General features: G+C 46.8%; 2 protein-coding genes across 2 annotated transcripts; one reads left to right on the forward strand and one right to left on the reverse strand.

The window, feature by feature from the left end:
• On the forward strand, positions 1 to 21,976 carry LOC121596778 (guanine nucleotide-binding protein subunit alpha homolog). The gene is made up of 6 exons (XM_041922000.1): positions 1 to 743; positions 8,657 to 8,795; positions 8,878 to 9,086; positions 16,963 to 17,094; positions 17,176 to 17,315; positions 17,399 to 21,976. Exons 1-6 carry the CDS (start codon positions 558 to 560, stop codon positions 17,754 to 17,756), a joined length of 1,164 nt encoding a protein of 387 aa, XP_041777934.1. The 5' UTR covers positions 1 to 557; the 3' UTR covers positions 17,757 to 21,976.
• Positions 21,917 to 22,857, reverse strand: LOC121596781 (methyltransferase N6AMT1-like). Its single transcript, XM_041922006.1, has one exon. The coding sequence runs from the start codon at positions 22,805 to 22,807 to the stop codon at positions 22,115 to 22,117; it is 693 nt and encodes a 230-aa protein (XP_041777940.1). The 5' UTR covers positions 22,808 to 22,857; the 3' UTR covers positions 21,917 to 22,114.
• Positions 22,858 to 23,107: the final 250 nt, after the last annotated feature.

Here is a 23,107-nt window from a genome sequence, read left to right on the forward strand (position 1 = left end):
TTCGCTCATCGCGATAGGGTGCGTCCTGTTCGCGTGCTGCCATTTTTTCGCGAAAAATACGTATTTCCAGCCAGCCTTTTCCACCCACACACCGGGTCGGGCTGCGTGCGTGTGGAGGTGTTCGTGGGCGTGTGCGTGTGTGTGTCGCGGGCCGTGTGACGAATGCAATCTGCTTCCGGCGCGCGGTCCACGGTTTGCTGCCAGTGCCGCGGTGCAACGATGTGAAAAGTGTACGCTCAGCCTTCCTCTCTCTCTCTCTCTCTCGCTCGTCCGAAAAGCAGAGGGTGTGCGGAAAAGTGCGTGCGTCACATAGTGCCAGTGGAGAACACCGTGTGTGTGTGTGTGCGCCTCTGTGTTTCGGGTTGTTTCGGTCCCTTCGGTGGCTGTGTTTAGTTTAGTAGCAGCAACAGCAACAACAGCCAAGGCAACAACAACAGCGAGGCCTTTTGTTTCGGATGGTGTTGTCGAACGCGCATACATGTGTGTATGCGTGCGTGCATGTGTGTGCGGTGTGCGTGTACGTGTGTGTGTGTGTGCGCGCGTGATGAGATTTAAAGATGGCGGCATCGAATAACAGGCGGAGAGAAAGCACTTTATCAAAGTTATCATGCGCCCGGTGCTGTGGCGATTTCTTCGGCTACCTGCTGCGGCTACGGGTCAGCCCGGAGGAGCTCGAGCAGCGCTATAAATCGCGCGAGATCGACAAAATTCTCGAGAAAGATAAACATGCGTTCCGGCGACAGGTAAAATGTGTTTCTATGTGTGTGTGTTGGTGGGTGGATGTGTGTGTGTGTGTGTGGATGGGTCGAAGGGGCGAAGAGTGCGGAATGGTGTTGTTTGTTTGCTCTCGTTAAATATTTGGCACGCCGGTTCTAATCATTCCGAAACCCGCGATCGTCGTCGTCCCGGCAAGCGTAAAGGAAAGAGAAAGCGAGAGAGAAAGAGAGGGGCGATGGTTTGATTAATCGTTTCAGGTGGAATATTTTTAGCTTGTGTAGCTTAAACGCTCCAAAGGAATGCTATTTCCGGTTCATGTCCGATGATGTGACACCCTCGTCCGCCCCCCCCCCCTCTTCACGATCAGCTGATTTGTTCATGTTTGTATTGTGTGTATTTTTATTGTGCAATTATGATGATTACAACAACAAAAAAGTGTCCCCGTTTGTTGTGTTTCCCAGTGTGCCTTGTGTCTGTGTGGTAGTGCTCTTCGCGTTTACGTGGCCATTAAGTGATGATTGTTTTGATCGAATGATTCACCTCCCCTGTGTGTGTATAAATATCCGTGTTCGACACAAGCACAAGTAGGCTATGTGGCGTCATCCCGCCGGTGCCGGTTTCAAGGATACAAAACCGCTGCTGGATCGTGTTGAATCGTGAATATTTCCGTAGAAAACGAGCTCTACCGTTGGTTTGGAACGAATCGCGCGTGTTTGTGTGTGTGTGTGTGTGTGCCTCTGTGGCTTTGTGTGTAGGACGCGTCAACCCCTGCAAACGAGCATATTCAACTCAAACCTCCATATCACACACCGTTGCTAATTTCAAACCCGCTCGAATACAACACTCGAACACTCCAGGCAGCGCAGTAGGCGTATGCAAAAAAGCGCAACAACGGCTTCTCCCCGTCTCCCCTCGCACCACCTCTAATGTCATCCGGTTGAGGAGAGAGGCAGTAGTGCAGCAGCAGGGAGGGAGAGTGTGGGTGTATTTCCCCTTATACCGAAACGTACCAACGGCAAACGACGCACTTGCTAAAACACAGCCCCAGGCCTTGCGAGGGTCGTTTTTTGTTTGTTATAAAAATTCAACCACACCTTGTCTTCCTGTTGGTGTACGCGGAACAGGCGTAGGAAGAGGAGGAGGAATGGAGGAAGCATCACCTACCCCAACACATGTAAAACTCTGTTGGGCGAGGCGAAGGAAAACCCATCTAGAAGCGTATAGAAATCGCCTGGCATCGATTTGATTGGAAAAGTTTTTCATTCACCCCCCCCCCCACCCCACCCCACCCCACCTTCCCGTGTGTCTGTAGCAACTACTACCAAGAGGCACGAGCACGCACTAATTTTGATTATTTTTATAATTTCATGTACTCATGCCGGCGGTTCCCTCCTGTGTCCCGCCTCGTCATGAAGACACCCACGATCACAGACGACACAGTGGGGAGGGGGACGAGAGAACGCACACACATACCCCAGAAATACCAAGAATCGGCTGTGTTGATAAACAAACAAGCTTTGGATTGGATTTGAAAATCGCCCGAAACACCCTTGGCATACTTGATTGAGGTGGGGTGGGGAGTGTATTGAGCAGGATAAAATGCTACAAAAATATCACTCCCCGGCTTACTACGATATTTCCTCCACCGCACCATCGAGGAAGGAATATTTGTCCACATGGCGACACGGTGGTTAGATTGGAGGAGGATGTACTATTTTTAAACTACAAAGAACGATACAGAGAGAGAGAGAGAGAGAGAGAGAGAGAGAGAGAGAGAGAGAGAGAGAGAGAGAGAGAGAGAGAGCGAGAGAGAGAGAGAGGGAGAGTTTACAGGGTTTTCCACGAGTTCTCATAGCCGTGGGACACTTAATGAACTTTTTCTAACATGAAATGAACTTAATGTAATGGAAATTGAACAGGAATCCAACAGGAATTTCCAAGGAGCCTGCCCAAAAGGGTGCCATAGAGTCCAATTTCCAACAGTTCACTTCCCCCTGGAACCCTAGAAACCCTGGAAAACCCTGTATTATCAATTTGAAAGCTGGTTAGCTTAAGAATGAAGCTAATCCATGTCATGGTGACGTGTATTTTCCATTTTATGGCATATATTTTGCAAATTTTGTTAGAACACGTTAAAAAAAGCAAGATAGCTTATATAAACCTTTGTTGTGGAATGTCGATCACTTGCCAGGGAGGTCTTAAAACACCCTCACCTCTCAGGAGGAGATTCACAACATGATAGACGATTTACAGAGTGGTGGGGGATGAACGTTACACATTCCGACACTGTCCGCTTTGTCCCGTGTTCTCTCTCTCTCTCTCTCTCTCGCTCTCTCACTAGCCCTTCTCCTCGCGATCACGTTTGTGCGTGATCGTGTTTCATCCTCAAAACGACCTTGCCCCATTCCATCCACCACCTTTCTTTTTTTTGCGGCTGCTGCTGCTGCCGCTCCCACTTTCTCGCCAGCACATTTGTGCCCCCCTTTCCTTTCCGCTCCTTCCCTGTCGTTGTTGTTGTTGGCTCGGCGACGAGCGCACATTTCCGTTTTGTTGCGGTCAACTTTCGCCGCGCGCTCACAAACCACAACGCGAACCCACCGTCGTCAACTCTGTTTTGTATCGTTCTTTTTTTTCGTTGTTGTTGCTTCGACACATTCCCACCTGGTGGTGGTGATGCTGCCGGTGGCTTTCTCCCGGCCTATTCGCCGCCTCCACCTCTCTCCAGCTCACACTCTCCCCTTTGCCGGTAGGGCTTTCAGGGAAAACTGTTTTTCTTTTCCGTTTTTTTGTGTTTTTGTGGCGGAAACAGTCACGTCTCTTGTGTGACAGGCGGCGGCCGGTGCACAGGGAGCCACTTCTTGGCGTCCCATTCCGTACCATGCCTGTCCACTTGTGCGTCAAACTTGCGCATACACACATATTAATCTTGCCGTCGGTGGCGTTTTCCCCTTCCTCCTCCGTACATCACCCGGCTTTCGGTTGGAAAAACATTGTCCCTAAGCAAAATTTGGTAAAATAATCAAAACGATGGTGTAAAGTGTAAGTAACCGTTGTTTGGATTGGAGCATCCTGCATCCGGGGTTGTTGAGGAACAGAAATTGTTTCTGTTTTTTATGTTGCTTTCTTGCTCTGTACGGTGTTTTTCGATACATTAAGGCGGTTTTTCACTTGCGTTACTCCCCCCTCCCTAAAACAAAAAAAAAGAACACGTGTTATTTTTGGTGGTCATGTTGAAATTATTCATTTTCCCGGTGGGTTTGCCATATAGTTTCCATCAATGCGTAATCGAAGAAAAAGTGCTGCTTCTACTTGGTAATATATTTCCCACGCCTTAATTCTATTCTGAGAAAGCAATGAACACAGTTTAGTAGAGATTGAATGTTTCTTTTCCACTGGAATGACGTAAAAGTTGTTTGAGTTGTTTGTTGTTAACGAATTCAGCAACATTTAAGCAGGTTATTGTGACCTAACTAGTGTTGGGTGAATCTGATTCAGATTCATGAATCTGAATTGATCTTTGAAATGATTCAACGATTCTGAATCTTCAAAGATTAATAAATCTCAAAGATTCATAAACCTCAAAGAATCATCAAACTCAAAGATTCATGAATCTCGAAAAATGAACGAATTTCAAGGAATATATAAATTTTCATGGATTCATAGGGCTTGAGCTTTTCATTATTCTTTTTACTTGGAGTAACAACCAACGTGATCATCGTGATCATACAGGCTTTAGCCACTTCTTGGCTACGGGGAGACGGCCCATGCGAGGCTTGAACCGACGACAGGCCCTGTTGTTAGGATGTTGATGGATTTATGAATCTTTAGAGAAATTAGAGATTCATGAAGCTTTGAAGATGAATGGATCTTTGAAGAGTCGATTCGAGATTCGATTCACTCATGACTGAAGATTTATATGTATGAATCTCAACGAATGATTCATGAATCGCAACACTAGACCCTAACATTTATCCTGCACAGTTACTTCCTTATAAAATGTATGGAGAAGATCTGCGTAGAAAGTAAATGACGATACCTTGATTGCGTTGAAACGCATAATAACCTCGATAACAGGATATTCGGGATGTTGTAAGGTACATCAAAAATAGTCCTAAATTGGGTGAGAAATAATGAAAACCCCCTAGCTTGAACCCGATGGTATTTGCAAGTCTCAAACACACACTTTCCAATCGCTATCGCCTACCGTCTCCCGGAAGTAGCTCGACATTTGACAGGTTTCAAATCCCGCGAAGACGCTTTACGATGAGCGCAACGACTCGAATGTTTCACGGCAGCTCATTATGTGTATACTTCCTTATCAGCATCCCTGTCACCCAAAAAAAAAAGGTCAATGTTGACCTTTTACTGTTGGCGGAAGAGTTTGGAATAGATTTGGAACCATCAAATCAAAAAAACCTAACCGATGTGAGCAAACATGAGGGACATCCCAATCATTTGAACGAATCAAACACCAAACCACAACCCGAAACTGGAACGGCCTCACTACGATGGAGGGAGAGAGTCAGAAAACGACGAGAACGGTGCGCACTGTTTTGACATTGACCCATGGCAACGAAAGCCTAGTGTCTTTCCACGGGTTTACCGGGGTAGAAGGCAGGAAGGTCGTGATCAATTCCCTTCCTTGTAGAAGATCGAATCCAGAGACGGTACGCTGACAAGCCCAAAACCACCCTCCAAAGACCGATGGTGAAAGAAGCGCTCCCAAACACAGACACAGCAGAGTCTCTTCACAGACACTGGAAAAGATGCGCTGGTTGTGCGCACTATCGGAAACTTGTTGTAAACAATGTTAATTGGACAAATGAATTACACTTTGGTACGGTCAGCGCACGCGCGCTCGCGCGCAATAACGCAATTGCAGGCAGGACTCTGGATGATGCGCACGAAGCTGTTGTTGATTCGATTGAGCGGTTCACCCGCTTCACCCCTCATGCAAGGGGGGGAAAGGGAAAGTATTGAACGAAGACGACGACGACGACGATGCCAATGCGCAACACTCTCGTTCCGGTTGGAATCATTCGTCACCAAATGGAACAAAGAAAGGACAGAGCAGAAGAGCCCTTTGTTTGGTTTGAGTAAAGTGCAAAAAACGGCAAGAAGGGAGCTTAATATCCCGCTAACACACAACCTTTCCCCTACAAAATTGGGGATGGATATTTGGATTATAATCGTTTTTTTGTGTGTTCTTGTTTTAGGTGAACGTTCCGGCAGAAGAGAAAGCGATTAAGGGACACCGAAGGTCGCAGCAATCTGTCCCGCGGCTGTGCTGAGGACACAATTTCTTATTTATTGCCTATTGATTCATCCGGATCGGAAGCTGCCAAAGGCGCCCGGGGGCGCTCGAGCGCGTGCCATTCGATGCTGCGATCGTCTCAGCCGTCGTCACGATCTACACTTGAGTTCCGATTGTTGTCTCGAGCCCCCCACGATACGGCCTGCTGTGTGCAGCACACATTCACACACAAATACGCGCGATGAAAAAAAAAAACAGCGCTACTTGTTGTGACTGCTGGTGACCCAGAAAGGAGACACCCTTTGGCACCAATCCGACCGACCGACGACATCTCGTGATCGCGCTGCGCTCAGATTCCCCGCGTTCTCGACGATGCGCCACGGGTGCCGATTTAAAGTTTTGCAGCGATGCGTCGTCGTCGTCGTCGTCGGGCGGCTGTGATGCTTGCTGACCTTCCCTCCCCCCCTCTGTGCGTAGTATGCCAACGCGCTTTTGCCGCTCGGTCGGAATGAACGCCGTCAAGATGAAGGAAGAACGTGCCGCGCGCTTTGTGGTGGTGAGCTGCACGCGGTGCGTGTGCGGTTTAGCGAAAATATTTATGTTTTGTTTTCACCTTTTGCATCAAATCCTGCTGCTGCTGCTGCTGCTGCTGTTGGCGCTGTTTGTCATCGTTTTCAATCGCTACTGTGTCACGACCGCGTGTTGGGTGTAGAGCGAGAGCGAGCGAGATCTCTTGTACTTGATTTACTTTTGGGTCTATTACAAGAGGATTAAGCTACTGTTTTATTTTTTCGTTTGTATTTATGTACACGCTTCTCACGAGATAAGTCCTAGTGCGAGCTGCGTTGTTTGCATTAATCCCAGCTGTTTGTTTACACGCCAAGAGAATCGGAGCAGCAGCAAAAGCAGAACGCTGCAGGCGGTCACAGTCACGGTGGGGTCTAGGCGGGCTGATCGTTGTTTAAATATTTGAACAGTTTCATTTAAATGCTCTTTTTCACACTCGGATCTCGTATGCGGATCGTGATCCTCTTATCCAAACTGATAAGACATTATGATTAAACTTTTGCAAAACGAGAAAGTGCAAACAATTTTCTGCTCAAACTCTCACGCAAAAATAAATAGCATTGCCTTTAAAGCGGTTCCTTATTTGATTTTCTTATGGTATTTCTTTCCTTTTTTTAGCACGGGAACGAAATAGCCGGAAAAAGAGGCGCCTTTTTGGATCGTTGGCAGGAGAAAAGGTGCTAATGGACCGGCTCACGACGATGTCGAGCGGCGGCGCTCGCGGAGTGGAAGCGTCGTGATAAAAAAAACACCGAACCCCACCAACAAACTCGTCGAAAGTGGGTTAACGAAGGAGGGGGGGGGGGAGGGGGAGAGGCCACCACGACGCAACGCGTCCATTACCCCCTTCTATGTGAAATGTCCAGCATGCGTCTCTCTGGCGGTGGTGGGCAGCATAAAAGCATTCTTGTAGCATAGTTTTTGTTTTAAAACCTCATAAGCTTGGAGTAGCCCAGGAGAGAGAGAGAGACCCGCATCATCACTTTCACTTGGCTCAGTGCTAAAAGGGGAAGGATTGTTTAGGGGGTTAAGAGCGCGTTGCAACAAATTCCACCCCATAACAAGATCGCGCCGAGTCGAGAGATAGATCACGCCGCTCGTCGTATCTCTCCCGTCCACCCAGAGGGGTGTAAAAGTGATAAAAGCTTCGATTTAAATGTAAGCCCGCACTCTCGCTTTGCCGCGAGTGTGCACAGCTACATGCAGCGCGTCTCATTAGCGCAGGTCCCTCCACACCTTCCTTCTAACGGCGTCGGCGAAATGGGCAGATTTATGGTGCAACAACAGTCTGTTGCTGCTGCTGCTGCTGCGGTGGCTGCTGCTGCTGCATCGAATTGCAGCTAATTGAAAAATCTGATTACCCTTTCACATGCGCGCGCGTCGTACACGGGGGGCGCAAAAGTTACAAGGAGAGGAGGAGAGAGCACGTGTTGTCGGGCGCTAATTCGTTCAACGGTTTCGAATCAATTCAAACACCCCGTAGCAAGCAAGTAAGCTAGTTGGTCAAACCTCTGTAGCGAATCGTTATTTCATTTGCCCTGTGTGCGTGTACAGTGGATGTGTGAAAAATTATGAAGAAATATTAAAATTAATAATCTGCTGAACGACACCAAAGCGGTAACCGGGGGTTGACGTTCGTCGCTTGCTGCATTTAAAGGCATCCGAAATTGCACCTGTGTCAGCGGGGTACCTGTCCGCAATAACCCTTTTCCACACCGGGAGAAAAGGGTGATTTACACCTTACCTACCTATACACCCGGTTCTCTGGACCGGCATTACCTGTGACGCGTTATAATCCGTGCAACAAAACGCTTCGCCCCATAAATCGTCATGTTCTCAGCGGCTCCTTTATCTTTACGTAATCATGTGTGTGTGTGCGGGAATGAATAGTCCTTCACCCGTTTGTCGCAAAGTGTAAAACCCCCCCGTTTCGGAATGATTATTGTGCCGATGCGTATCGCAATAGAAATTTATGAGCTAACAACACCATTCCGTCGCCCTTTGTACCTGAATGTACATACCTGAATGTTGTGGGATTTTAATGGCTAATATGTTCATGCATTTTAAGTAACACACACACACACCCCCTCTCTAACTTGCCTTCTTTTTCCGTCGCAGGTTAAACTACTGTTGCTGGGCGCGGGCGAATCCGGCAAATCGACGTTTCTCAAGCAGATGCGAATCATTCACGGGATCAACTTTGAGCCCGAACTAATTAAAGAATACCAACATGTGATCTACCAAAACATAGTCAAAGGTAAAAACCGGACCCCGCTGGTCTTTAGCTAAAACAAAAATAAAAAAACATTAAAATATTAATTACGCCTTCCCTTTCGCAGGCATGCAAGTGTTGTGTGACGCTAGAGATAAGCTAGATATACCCTGGGAGCACCCGACATCGCAGCTGGCCGCGAACGAAGCGGTAATGTTTCACAGCGGCTGCCTGCTGGACGCCGAACAGTTCCACCAGTACGTTCCGCTCATCAACATCCTGTGGACGGATGGCGCCATCCGGAAGGCGTACGATCGACGAAGGGAGTTCCAAATTGTAAGTCAACTGTGCGGGAGAAGGGAAACAAAGAATCTCCGTGATGCGCCCCCTTCCGTTTGTGAGGGGGAATTCCAGTGCAAACTGTCGACGCACACGCTGGACAGAATCGATCACGAAAAAGAAAGTCATGTCACGTACAGGAAGGGTTTGTTTTCTTTCTTGTGCTGTATTCAATCGGTTATAAACGGATAATTAGTCCGTCTTCTCGGCTGAAAAAACGCTGCTCGGAAAAGGAGTTTTGAGGTGGCCCGGTGGCAGCTGTTGCGCGCTGACGACACTTCACGATAATGGAACAATGTGACCATGAGACTGCGTTTCAGCATAAGGATGAGATTTGAACTCATCGCTTGATGCGTGCAATGCTAATATCTTCAGTATGGCACTATGTGACCACAGCAACATGGCAGTGAGCGCCTTCATTGTTACTAAACACTCGAATTCCAAGGTACCAAACGACTGTTTGCGACACATTGTGTTCCAAACCTTGCAACCCGTTGACTGCTGGCAGATGTGGAGACGCAGCAATTGCACCCTCCTGGTCACGTATGAAAGCGATCTTGATCTTGAGAGTGAAAGAGCAAAAGACACTTTGTTTGGAGAGACAGCTTCGGTGCATTGGTCTGCAAAATAGGAAGCAAATGGATGATGTCTCCATTAAACGCGAACCTTCGGAGATGCTTTGCCAATGTTCGGCCTAGGGCCAGCTAGTCTCTCAAGAGTCAATTCGCGAAAACGAGCAAAGGTTAAGCAGTTGTAAAAATGGCTTTTTATTGGCGGTGTCAAATTTTACGAGCACGCGCGCGCGACCCGCTTTTTGCATACTACTGCTGCTCTTGCTTTTCTAACGGAACGCGTTACGAAGGTCGTTCGTAGATTGTAACCCATCCGTATAACGTTGGTCGTCATCTCTCCGGGCTCGAGCAGGACGAGAGCAATTATAGTGAGACGGAATCAACAGCAACACTTCACTCTGGGACTGGGGCTTGGGAATTAGCTCCTACCGGTCGGTTAACACAGCATCGAAGTGCTTTTGCCACATCATCGCCTTGAAGCACATTACGCTTTTGCGTTTGGCATGCGCGATCATCAAGCGGTATCAAACGACTCTCAATCGACGGCGTGTGTCTTTATCATCATGCAGAAAAGTAGGGGGGAAGCTTCTTTTTTCCCACGGCAAAACGGCAAACCGGCTCCCGCGCCCGAAGTCGAGAAGATCATATTAATTTGCGTTAAATCACTTCCATGACCTCGACCATGTCGGTGTGTGTGCGTGTCTGCGTGTGTGTGAATGTATGCAAATATTTGGCCCGAATACGTTAGACACCATCGCGCTTCCAAACTAACGACGCTCCAAACAAAACATCTGCCAGCTGTTGCAGTCGTTGGCAGCTAAAAGTTCGCGATTTTATCCCTGTGCAGTGCCTGTCTGACTTGAACCAGCTGCTGCTGCTGGTGCTGCTGGCCAACAACCTCTGGACGGACGGAGTTGGCGATATTGTTTTGCTTTTTTGTCCATACACCCGGTGCGCCGGTGTTTAGGAGCAACACGGCCGCCGCAATGTGCATCGACTTTCTTTTGCCACTCGGGCAAGACGAACAACACACACGGCACCGAACGAAGGGACGGCATTCCGCACATACGATTCCCATAACTCACATGTGTGTATGTATGTATGTGTTGCCTATTTTTAGGGAGCTTCCAGCACAATCTGCCTTCCCTTGGCTCGTGAAACATGGATGCTTCCGCGAATAACGTTGTTTTTTGTCGATAAGCGACGAGATGTTGATGATCATGATCATGAAGAAGAGAAACACACACACACTCAACGAATGGGCCTTGACCTAGAAAGTGGGTATTTTTCCCCCGGTCGGGAGACTGGAACGGGAAATACACCTCAGCTCAGCCTCAGAGTCAGGCCAAATAGACCGAACGGGTTTTTAGGGGGTTCGAGATGCCCGAGAGGTTGATTATTTGAAAGTGGAAGCGCACACAGCGTCGGGCCCGTCTCGGACGTGCGTGATTTATGTGACGAAAGATTTTCCTTGCGTGCAAAGTGGAAATGAAGGAAATGATCCTTCACCGGGCAGTGCCGACTGACGGCGTGGTTGGCTTCCACAATCCCAAATTGCAAGTGCTGATGCTTGTAACAATATTTACCACCCACGCGGGATGCTGTTCGTTCCTGTTTATGCTCCAGATTGCAATGCAAGAAAATGGGCAAGTAAGGCAGTTTTAATGCCACATTGCGCAGTTCCACAGTTTCGCACGCTCCTCCGTGGGGTGCCTTCGATGGGGGTGAATTATGAAAAATAAATAAATAGTCTCGATTGAAGCGCGCACTAATTAAATGAAAATTGTGCACCACAATCACTACCACCATCATTGCTGCTACGTACCCACATTTGTATGGTGGTGATCGTTTGTATGGTAGTGATCGGCCAACGCGGAGGTCAGGTGATATGAGTATCCAATCTAGTATCGCTGTTCACAACGAGCGAACGATCGATCGATCGATCGATCCGCCTTCGTCAATCCAAAGACGGGGTTTTTACTCGGCAAAAGCGCGAGATGCCGCAGCGAGGTGGCAAAAATGTGCAATGTGTATCACAAACGCCCGCCTTTGCTCTTTGCAAGCACACACATGTTCGCGCTTCTAACGTTCTCTTTCTCTTTCCTTTCGCCACCCCGGTATGGGATGCTGTGTCATTGTCAATTGACTATGGATCGGATGGGAGTGCGCGCGCGTGCAACCGTATCGGTACCTGGTCCTCCCCCCTCCCTAGGATCGTTAGCGTGTGGAGGCCACCTTTTTTCACTGCGTAATCGACGCATCGGCCTACAACCTACAGGGGAAAAAGCATTGCATTCAATTTCAAAATCGACAATGATCGGTTTGCGCGTTTAAACTTCACCAGGACTGGAGGAGACCGTAGGCGATCGTGTGGTGATGTGTATGTGTGATTTATCATAATTCAAAATAAACTACACTCGGCCACCGAAGGGGGGGAGGGACATTCATTCTCTCACGGTGCTCAATGATGTTTTAAAGGCTTTTAAAATGATAAACACATAATCTTGTCCTCTCCTCGCCGCGACCCGTCCGGCGATCTTAAACTGAAACGACGCGGAATGGTTTGATATGGCAGAAACGGTGTGTGTGTGTGTGTGTGTGTGTGTATGCAGGGGCAAAGTAAAATAAATAACGACAAATCCGTGCTGGTACGCGGTTCCTGCAAATAAATGCTTGTGCCGCGAGTGACGACATCTGGCCGTCGCTCCAGGTTTGTGCCGGCTCGTGAAAGGCGCTGTGCGCCTGCTCGAAATGGACACTAATAAAGTCAGTAGCAGCGGGTAAGAGAAGGGACAAAACAGGGGCTTCGGAATTGATAGGTTCGCAGGTACGGTTGGTTAGCGATGGAATCAGATCGGTACGCAGAACGAGAGCAGCCACCACCATTAGCGGATTATTCACGTTCGCGAATGTAATGCGTGTATTTAATTTCAATTTTAATTAAATTTATGACAACCACCATCGCCGCGCCGTGTTGCGTTTTAAATGCTGCTGCTGTTGCACAACAAACAAACCCAGTAAGGACGCGAACGGCGGGACACACTTTCATGCTTTGACAATGGAGGAATGTATGAATGAATACGAAACAGGCCATGCCGACGTGGTGGTGCGTTTACGCTGTGAGAGGATTAAGATTTTGTGTGTAAGCTGTCGATCTCAGCAGCAAAGAAGCGAAGAGGTATGATGGGAGCATGCGAAACTTCTAGTACCAAGCTTTGCCCCGGTGTGTGCTCACGCGAAGGTGCCAATGGGGACGTCAAATTGGCGGCTGTAGCAGCAGCCCCACAACAGCATGTTGCATTCGGGGCGGGGGGAATTTTGAACCATATGGGTGGAGAGAAGTAATAAACCACCACACCGAGTAAAGGTGTGCGGTATTGCACTCGGATCGGCGCAACAGCGGCTTTCGGTGTGGTGGGTTGTCGCCTCCACAGCTGGCAAAGCACAACCGAGAGTGCAACCGAGACGAGAACCAACAGCCGCATTGCGAGGGTTGTGAACCATATTGGAATGGTAAAATAACACATTAGCAACATTTTCCTGCCACGACGATCCCTTCTGCGCCTAGTGGAAAAGTGCGCCAGCTTTGGGGGTTCGGTTCGGTACGGTTGTGATGGTGGTCACAACATGTGGTGCAATGGTGCTGTGAGACACGGTACCTAATCTTTGCGACCGAACTGTCGGTGTGGTGCATGCGTGTGTGGGAGAACAAGAATCCGGGAGATTGATGGTTGGTGGCAATTATACCCGCCAGCGGCAAAGTCTACTAATCGCAATACTTTGGATGGCCGTTAGTCGCATAGCCGAGCAATAGTGTGCGCTTCCGTCGATCGGTGCTGCTGTCGGTTGACTGATGAGCGGAGCTCTAAACGGCGTATAAATTGACTGTTTAGTGGAACCAGTTTCATTAAGCGGCGGGAGGGGGGGGGGGACCTGTGCCACTGGTACAGGTGTGGGAATCGTTTTGCCTGAAACTGGAACTTTGTTGATTTGGATGGGGAGTATCTGTTGCAAGTAATTGACTGCGTTCTTTTAAGACCGTGATTAATGTATATTTTAAAAATTAAAGCTAGTAGGATATCAACCAATTACTAGACCATACAGATTATTTCTTCATCCCTGATACATGGCCCCTTGGTTTTCGATGAGGACCTTACACAGGGTTTTCCGAGAGTGTTAAAAGTTTCCTTGAGAAAGTCTTTATTGAAGCACTCTCCATACACAAAGCAGCAGACTTTTAAGTCGTCCTAGCATTGAATGGCCTGCCTCAGGAGTGCCCGCGGTCTCCCATCTTTGTCTGCCAATCCGTTATCCGTTATCCCGGTCTTAATGGCGGACGCCTCCACGCTATCATGTCCCCTCAATTTGGGCCTAAAAAGACTTTACAGACTGGGTCGTCCGTTTTCATGTGTCCACCTGGAGCCTGGCAAGCTTGGTACGCTACACAACAATGAGAGCTCGCCGTACATCTCGTATAGCTTGTGGTCGTATAGCGGATACTCCATTGTGGCCTCGAATGCTTTGCATTGTATTTCAGACGCGTATGTGAGTACCAGGTTCTTTGAGGTGAACTGATTTTTCAGGCTATAGAAAGACCGGTTGGCAGCATGCATCCTTGCGCGCAACTCCACGTTCACTGCTGACCTTTGACCCGAGATCGGTGAATTCTGGGATGACTTCAAAAGTGCGTTCACCTATATGTACGTCACGCAAGTTTGGATTTGTTGTTGGTGGGGCGCTGATGTTGCCACCATTAGTTTGGTCTTTGTCTCGTTTTTCTGCAATCCGAGATTCTTTGCTGGGCTCTCGATGTTGGCCTGCTAACGACGACGTGCTCTATCGTCGTCGTCACTTAGCCCGGTCAACAATAATTCTCCAGGATGCTTGGTCCTTGGTTGCCGCTTCCCATCCATGTAGACATCCGATTTCCAAAAGGTCTCATTTCACCTGATCCAGCCATCATATCGAGTTCGCTGTGCTCTCTCCTGCGCCTTATGCCGAACTGAGGGTCGCTAGCATTCTCATAACATCCCCCAGCCATCGTATGCTGCCAGCCTTCGTATCCACCGTCAGGATGGTTTGCATCCTCCGCTCGGATGGTCCAGGATTCGTGTCCGTACAGGACCACCGGGCGAATCAATGTGCGATATATCTCACATTTCGTGCGAGCTCGAAGTCTTCTGGATCTCAGCCGTCGTTAAAGTACATAGTATGCACGATACCCCTGCACAAAGCGTCTCGGGATTTCGCTGCTGATGTCGTTGTCCGAAGTAACGACCGTCCCAAGATAGCAAAACTCCTTTACTACCTCTAGATTGTCGCCGTCAACTAATACACTGCTTCCCAGATGGCCTGAGTCTCCGGCAAGCAAGTACTTCGTCTTCGTCGCATTGATTCTCAAACCGATTCTTCCTGCTTTGCGTTTGAGTCGTATGTACGCTTCACAACCCTTTGCTGTTGTCCTTCCGATGATATCAACGTTATCCGCGAAGCTAAGAAATTGGAAAAAAACCGGTAGAGAGTTGTGCCACGGATGTCGTTGTCTAGCCGTGCGCTTTGAATGACACCTTCCAGGGCGATGTTGAAGTCGCAGACCAATGATGTCTATATCATCAGCGTATGCCAGGATCTGTCAGGTGGACTTATGTCTCCATCGTTGGTTTCCCAAAGTCTCAACCCCTCAAGTCCCAGATGGCCCTCCCTAGCCCCAAGTTAACTAGGAGACATGCAAGCCCGTCTCACCGGGCGCAGACTTTTGGTGGTAGCAAAAGGCCCTGAGAGTATTTCATCCACCTTCACCTGGCAAGTGACGTTGGTCATAGTCATTCTAACTAGCCTAATCAGTATGAGCGAGACTCCAAAAGAGCTCATAGCGTCGTCGTATAGTTTTACCCTGGCTAAAAGTCAATGAAAAGATGGTACATGTTGTGTCTATATTCTGCCATCTTCTTCAAGTTCTGGTTAAGATCCAGATGATCTGGTTAAGATGATTTTCCACACTGTGGATAAAAGGTTCACAAAATAGGATCAAAAATCAATAAATCCTTAGAAAATGTAACAATCGATCTAACGCGTCACCTTGTTTTATGTATCCGAGGTATCAAAACAGCTCCATTAACGAATGCCAAATTCATTTCAAATTAAAAGGGAAGCTAAACAGCTCAAGCAAAAGAGAAACAAACCGTTTCAATACATCCTTTCTCCCCTTTCTGCCCCATTTGTATGCAAATTACCCTTTTTTCACTGTACGCGGTTGGGGGTGCAGAAGAAGGTGTCTCGAAAAGCGATCTCGTTTATCGTTTTAATAAAGGGTAAAAAGTATGCATACAAAATTCCACCTCCTGCCTGTGCTCTGTGGACACTAGAACACGCAAAACCGGCACGAAAAGCACACCACTCGCCGTGCCACTGTCGTGAGGAGCATATGCACGAAATTACACGAGACCACCAAACACTATCGAAGGCGAGAGTGTTATTCAAATTATAATATTTCCGATGCCTTTCTATCGATAAGAAGGAGCCGGGGAGTGTGTGTGGGGTGGCCCTTGCGAGTTTGTAGGCATGGGTGGTAGTAGTAATCGCCCTACCGTCGTCGTCGTGGTGGTGGCGTGGAGAAGAAGGTTCGTTTGGGGGTTGGATCAAGAAACAAGTACACTTACTTTCCAGACTCGTTGGATGAAGGTGAGGCGAGGGTTGTGGAAAAGGGGTCCAAGGAAGGTAGGTCTGTGTGTGTATGCGCGCGCGATATGTTGTGCCCCATGCTGAATGTAGGGCAATGTTCTTGGCACCGGGGTGGTAGTGTGCAGATTGTTTGCATAAGATTAGCCCTTCGTCGTCGGTCTTGGATCGCGCGTGTGTGTGTGTGTGTGTGTGTGTAGGGCGATCGAATGTGTGCCATGGAAGGGGGGGGGGGGGTGGTATTGTGAACGGAGTTCATTATACGATTGATGGTGACGGTTGTTGGTTGGTGAAAACGGAAAGCGATCGAGCGTGGGGCGCAACCACTAGCTGCTGCTGCTGCTGCTGCCCTCCACGACCCGTCCTTAATTGGGCGATTATATTTACGTTAAGATATTCCAACACTGGGGGAAGAGAGGGAGGAAAGATGTAAGCACCAGGTTACAGTGTTACGAGCGATTACAACAATCCTCAGCCAGCAGCAGGATATTATGCTTGTGATAACGCTTTCAGCTGCAAGTTTCCGTGGACAGAAATCATCATTTGCATAACGTTTTTCTGAGGTGTATAATTGAAATCTAATGTCGTTTGCTTTTCCATTTCTTTCTCCCTATTTTTTGCAGAGTGATTCTGTTAGTTATTTCCTAGATGAATTAGACCGAATATCGAGGTTAGATTACAAGCCCACCCATCGTGATATTTTGCACTGTCGCAAAGCAACTAAAGGTGTATTTGAGTTTACGATAAGGATACAGGTAAGTGGAACACCCTTTACTAATAAAGTCATTGCATTTTACTGTTATTAATGCTTTGTTGTTTTTTTTTCTATTTTGCAGAACATTCCATTTGTGTTCGTTGACGTCGGAGGACAGAGGACACAGCGCCAAAAATGGACCAAATGTTTCGACTGCTCCGTCACGTCGATCCTGTTTCTCGTATCGACCTCCGAGTTCGATCAGGTGTTGGCGGAGGATAGGTTAGTACAGTTTCCCTTCGGTTCTATACATCTTGGCCCCCTCGCTCAATCGCACTTTAACGCGCATCGCTTTCGATTTGCAGAAAAACGAACCGTCTGGAAGAGTCGCGCAACATCTTCGACACGATCGTGAACAATACCACGTTCGAGGGTATTTCGATCATCTTGTTCCTCAACAAGACGGACCTGCTGCAGCAGAAGGTGAAAAACCCGGAGACGGACATCCGCTGGTACTATCCGCAGTTCACCGGCAACCCGCACTCGATCCTGGACGTGCAGAACTTCATCCTGCAGATGTTTATGAACGTGCGGAAAAACACCAAAACCCCCATCTACCATCACTTCACCAATGCGGTCGACACGCAGAACATTCAGGTCGTGTTCAGCTCGGTGAAGGACACGATCCTGCACCGCAACCTGTCCGCGCTGATGCTGCAGTAGTAGCGCACGGATCGGTCGTGTAGTTTTGTTTAGTGATTAGGTTAGCAGCACAAACTGGAAACTCTTTTTTGGGGCTTTCTGCTCGGGTTTAGTTTTTGTTTTTTTCCCGCGTTTTTTTCTCTCTACCTTTTTCTCGTTTCATCACACTTTCGTTTGCCATAAGGAACGAAACGCAAATGCATCGGAATGTACATTATTACGTTGTTTGGTCCTTTCTCGGGCGAGGACAGCGGGGCTCTTTTGCTAATGTGCGCGGAGAACTTGTAGATATATCGGATAGTGTAAGCGTACGCTCTCGATTCAGGGGTTTGTTTGCTTAGCTCGTTTTGTGGCTCTGTTGTGGAGGGAAAATTCCGTTCCCGGTTATCCGGGTTTTCCCCCCTCGTTTGATTTCGCCTCTCTCAAACCAAACGTGTATCTCCACTGTCAAAGGGATATGTGTGGCCGGTTTTTCTTTTTGTTCTGGGTACAGTTTTCCACTCGAATGTGCACCGTGAGTGTGTGCGTGTGTGCGTGACGACTGCTCAATGGAAGAATGAATGATTTGAAATATTATAACCTTAATTACAGTAATGAACTTGATTTCGTGAACTATTCGCTTTTCTGCGGTCGTTGCTCCATTCCAGGGCAAACCAAGCAGTCCTACACTGCCCTCCCTCCTCCCCCCGGAATTAGCATTGTAATCGAACTGTTCGACACGACACGGAAAGGGGCGGGAAAGCGTTTACTCTTCTTTGTAATTGTTTATTAGCGCCTTATGAACAAAGTTCTTGAAGAATAGAAATAGAAGTAAACAAAAAAAAGGGTATGGATGCAGCATCGAGTGCATTACCAAAATGAAACGTTCACTAGCCTCCTCATCTAAACGCGCGCTCTCTCTCTATATATATAAATCGTCTTACCGCAATACTGTACTAGACTGGAATTTTACAACACTACTAAAGAATCTCCTCTTTGTACTGATACACATCTATAGAACAGTTGTTAAGCTAAAGCAAACATTCAGCATCGAGAGGGGATAGAAGAAGAATAACCACTACTACACACATACACACACGTCCGAACAGAATCGAAAGAGCCGTTGGGAAGGTGCAAACATAACCGAATGCAAAAAAACACAGTGCAACAACACAAACAACACGCACACATACACAGACACATAATCACGTAAAAGAAAGGGATACACACAATTTACACCAAAAACTAATTTTAATCTTTAAACAAAAACCATGTTCATAAATAATCACAAATCTCTAATTACGCGGCTATATAGAGCAAGAAACAATCGAACGATCGAACGAACGGTACGGAAGCGATCGAGCACAGCAGTAGCGGTGTGCGGTGTGTAAGGTAAATACAATACAACAAGAGTCTCACTGGCGGAGAAGGACGAGCACATACCGCGCGGGGTACGATCGGGGGGGTCAATGGAAGGTTTATGACGTGTGATTTTCGTGTGAATTGGTGCCGGGAATTTGGGAAGCTTTTTTTTTTTAATGTAAAATAGTTTGCAATCAGTCTCATTTGCACACCTTTCCCTTGTACTTGTACTGCTCGTAGTCATACGTTTGTTTGCCATATCTGTCTCTCTCGTGCATTGCAGTTGGACTGGAATTGTACACTCCAGTCCCACTGGAGTTAGGAGAGAATCGTTTTGCTTGTGTTTTTAAATACGCTCCTTCTTTCCTGTTTTGCACCTAAAATACCCCCCATATTATTTTGTGAAGTGTGCCATAAGAGCGCGCGTGTCTATCGGGCACGGATATACGTTGAACGATTTCTGACTGGCTTTCCGTACTGGAGTTTCTAGCAACCAATTACACAAGTCAGCTGAGCGCGAAGTGCAATACACGGCACAATCTTCCGGCGCATTTTTCCCCTCGTCACCCACCACCCCCATGTGTTATCTCCTCCCGCCGCGCAGTGTTGGACACATTTTGAAGAAAGACAAATCATTAGATTGTAGCTAGTGCGAATGTAAAGGGTTTATAGTAGGTCGCTTACGCGTCCCATATACGTGTAGCGATGTGTGTATATCGAGGAAAACTCGCCTGAAAAGAAGAAGGAATATTGTGGTTAGTTTATCGTCTTATAACGCCTGTTGTAAATAGCCGGAATATTGAAAATCACATCCTTCCCCCATTTTTCCCATTTTATAAAACATGTGCGGTGCTCTGGTACTTTACCATCACACAAAGTAAAGGCACAAAAGCCACTCGCCACTCGTGTAAGCATTTAATCACCTAAAACCCTCGGGGGGGGGGAAAGGAACAGGAGCGAGTGTGTGCGGGAACGAATCGTAAATATGTGAATGAACGTTTGAAAGGTAATTGGGGTGGAAATTGGGTAAAGATGATATTGAACGACAAGCCACCGTCAAGTCGTACTACGGTCAGGTTTAGGTTTTGTGTTTGTCCATCAGCTACCACAAATTTGTTACAATAATAACGATAATGATGATAATGGAGATAAACACACACACACACATGCACAGATGGATAACGGATCCAGATGAGCAGAAATACAAGCATACACAGACACACAGCTACCGGAGCAGCATTATACAAAACAGCATTCCCCTATGAAAGTAAGCGGCTGGAGAAAATGGTGGAGAGTTGAGCATAGTAGAAAAAAGAAAAACAAGTGTAAACCAAATGAACCAATCTCTACTGTAAGCGATCTTAGAAATCTGCAAACTCTAGGAATTAGGAAAGTGAAACTCTCAACACGAACATAACAAACAAACAAAGCTGATTATCAGGAGGAGAAACACACACACGTAAAAAAGTAAGAACCAACATAAACGAAGTAAAGCAAAAGGGGAAGTATAGAAGTAAAAGACTTTCGCAACAATGAAACAAGGAAAAAAGGGCAATACAACGCAATACCACAAACCCATATTAGCTAGGTTAGCAGCTAGGCGTTTGTATGTGTGCGAATATTGTGGGCCAATTTTTGGCACCTTTAGGGCTCTTTTTGGGCAATTTTTTTTTTCGATATTCGTAAATGTTTTTTATACAAAAATCATTTTTTGCTCGATTATAAGAGGAAACATACTAGGTAAAGTCCTTAGACGAAGCTGTCTTTTTGGTAAGCGAACGCAAACGCATTTTGAGACGCAATTTTTAGAGCAAAGTGTGGCTCCTTTCTAAGTGGTTTTTTGCGATTGATATACAAGCAGTTTTTCGTCGTGCTCTCCTCGCTAGTTAGTAGAGAGAGCCAGTTTTGCTTTTCTACCATTGTTTTGATATATACGAATCGCTTTTGCGAAGCTGTTTTTGTCGTCGTCGTCGTCACTCTTTGGAAAAAAGTACGAAATTTTGATACGGATATGGGATATGCAATGTTCTTTCATTTGTTTTATCCAAAATTGGCTAATTTGTTAGAAACAAGTTAGAAACACAGTCGTGTTGAGGGATAGGACGGAAACGGATTTCATCTCTTTTTATTTTATTTTGCGCGAAACTTGATAAGAAGCAGGAACTTCAGCTCACCATCCCCAAACCACCTATCCCCCCAAAATCAACCAATCAAACCAAGATCGTATGATTTTAGGTGATCTTCTGTAGCGTAGTATTTATGTGGGTTTCTGTTTTCACATATTACAATTATTGATTATTAATTACTATGATTTACATCGTGCCCCATCCCAAACAATTTTCAAAGCATATGTATGAGTATATGTATGTATATGTATTTTGTATATGTATATGCATAAGCAGGACATATATGTATATGTATTGAAAACCGCGAAAAAAAAATGATATAAGTTGTTGTTCGATGTTACTTTGTATGGAGATTTTATTTGTATATGTGAACGCTGTATATTCGATTAGAAGGTGGAAGCGGTAATGAGGAAAATGCAGCAGCAGCTAAAAAGAAAGTGCGATTTTGTTGTCAACTTACGCTTTCTCCCCAGCACTCTGCTTTTGTTTTGAAAATGAACATTATTAATTCTGCAAAATCCGTGGCTCTTGGAGACAGAGAGAGAGTATTAGCAAGGATTAGGCAACTAATAGGCAGGAGAGATATGGGATGCGAGGTGTGTGAGTGTGTGAGTGTTTGTAAAGGGTGGAAAGGAAAGTGTCTTAATTTCCACTTTTTACACATGCACACGCTAAGGCACAACACTCGGCAACAAGTTATACGGTCATATATACAACATTTGTTCGATGGCAAAAACATGATTGAAATACGATAATAAAAACAAAACAAAAGCATCAATGAAGGCTAATACGCGTAGGAAACATATGAGTGATAGATGGGGTTCATTTATTTGCTTTCTACTAAAGCAGCTTTGCTTGGAGAAATCTTCATTTTCTCTTATCACAGTGTTTACATCTTTCATCCTTTCCATATCATTTCCTCTCCGATCGTTCGATCCTCAGCACATAAAGATGCTCCCCCCGTATCCTTCGCTCCTTAATTATGCTACCCCGTAAATTCATTCCCCTAATTTGCTCTAACACTTCCTCCGGTTTGTTCTCCTTCAGCAGCAACAGGTAAAACAGTCCAGTGGGGGAGAGAACCCTCGGCAAGTCGGCCAGCACCCGGTCCGTTACGACTCGCCCATCAGCACCGCCGGCCCAGGCGTGAACCAACGTTTGACCAACGTCCACCGAAGAGCGAAACTCATCGATGTGTTCTTCCAGCGAGGCTGTTGCATGTGCGGTGGCCGGTTGCGTCGGCACGTACGGTGGATTGAACACGAGCAAATCGACACTCGTCGGCCGTAGTCCAGCAAGTAAGTCCATATTTACAACATCCACCCGGGAGCCGGCATTTAAATGGGCAGTTTTTTGGGTCATTCGACATGCGTTCGGATTTAGGTCGAACCCGATGCAGTGCGTCTGCCCGGCGGGAAGATGTTTGCTCAGTGCGACAATAACCACACCACTGCCGGGACCGATCTCTACGCACAGGGAGGGTTGGCGTGCTTTAATCGTGTCGAGCTCGGCTTGTAGTGCGTCTAGCAGGAGGAAAGTATCTTCCGCTGGCTCGTAAACCGTATCGTAATCGTGTGGTTCGAATTTATACACAGGAGTTTCCATTGCTGCGTGCGTGCGTGCGTGCGCGATTTTGGGTGCCTTTTTGGGGGAAGTGTTTGTTTACAAATAATAAGCACCGCGGTGGTGAAATGTCAAAAGGGGGTTAGAAAAGGAAAAAGGAAGAAAAGCATTTGGATTTTTTAAATATTTCTTTTAACTATCAGACAAAAGAATGAACTATGTTGGTGTCACAATTATAAATTAAGTTATTTCTTTTTTTCTGGCTCAGCTTGCTACCCAATACAAAGAGACGACAAAATTTCATACAAACACAAACAGTTCGTCATCCACGCGACAAACCAT

Source organism: Anopheles merus, chromosome 3R (assembly GCF_017562075.2).
Source record: "Anopheles merus strain MAF chromosome 3R, AmerM5.1, whole genome shotgun sequence".
Taxonomy (NCBI): Eukaryota; Metazoa; Arthropoda; class Insecta; order Diptera; family Culicidae; genus Anopheles; species Anopheles merus.

Excerpts from the sequence above, each read along its gene's own strand:
- LOC121596778 (XM_041922000.1), top strand. The coding sequence starts at position 558 with ATGGCGGCATCGAATAACAGGCGGAGAGAAAGCACTTTATCAAAGTTA. Across the intron at positions 8,796-8,877 it reads CTACCAAAACATAGTCAAAG|GCATGCAAGTGTTGTGTGAC; the intron begins GTAAAAACCGGA and ends TCCCTTTCGCAG. Across the intron at positions 17,316-17,398 it reads CAGGTGTTGGCGGAGGATAG|AAAAACGAACCGTCTGGAAG; the intron begins GTTAGTACAGTT and ends TTCGATTTGCAG.
- LOC121596781 (XM_041922006.1), bottom strand. The coding sequence starts at position 22,807 with ATGGAAACTCCTGTGTATAAATTCGAACCACACGATTACGATACGGTT.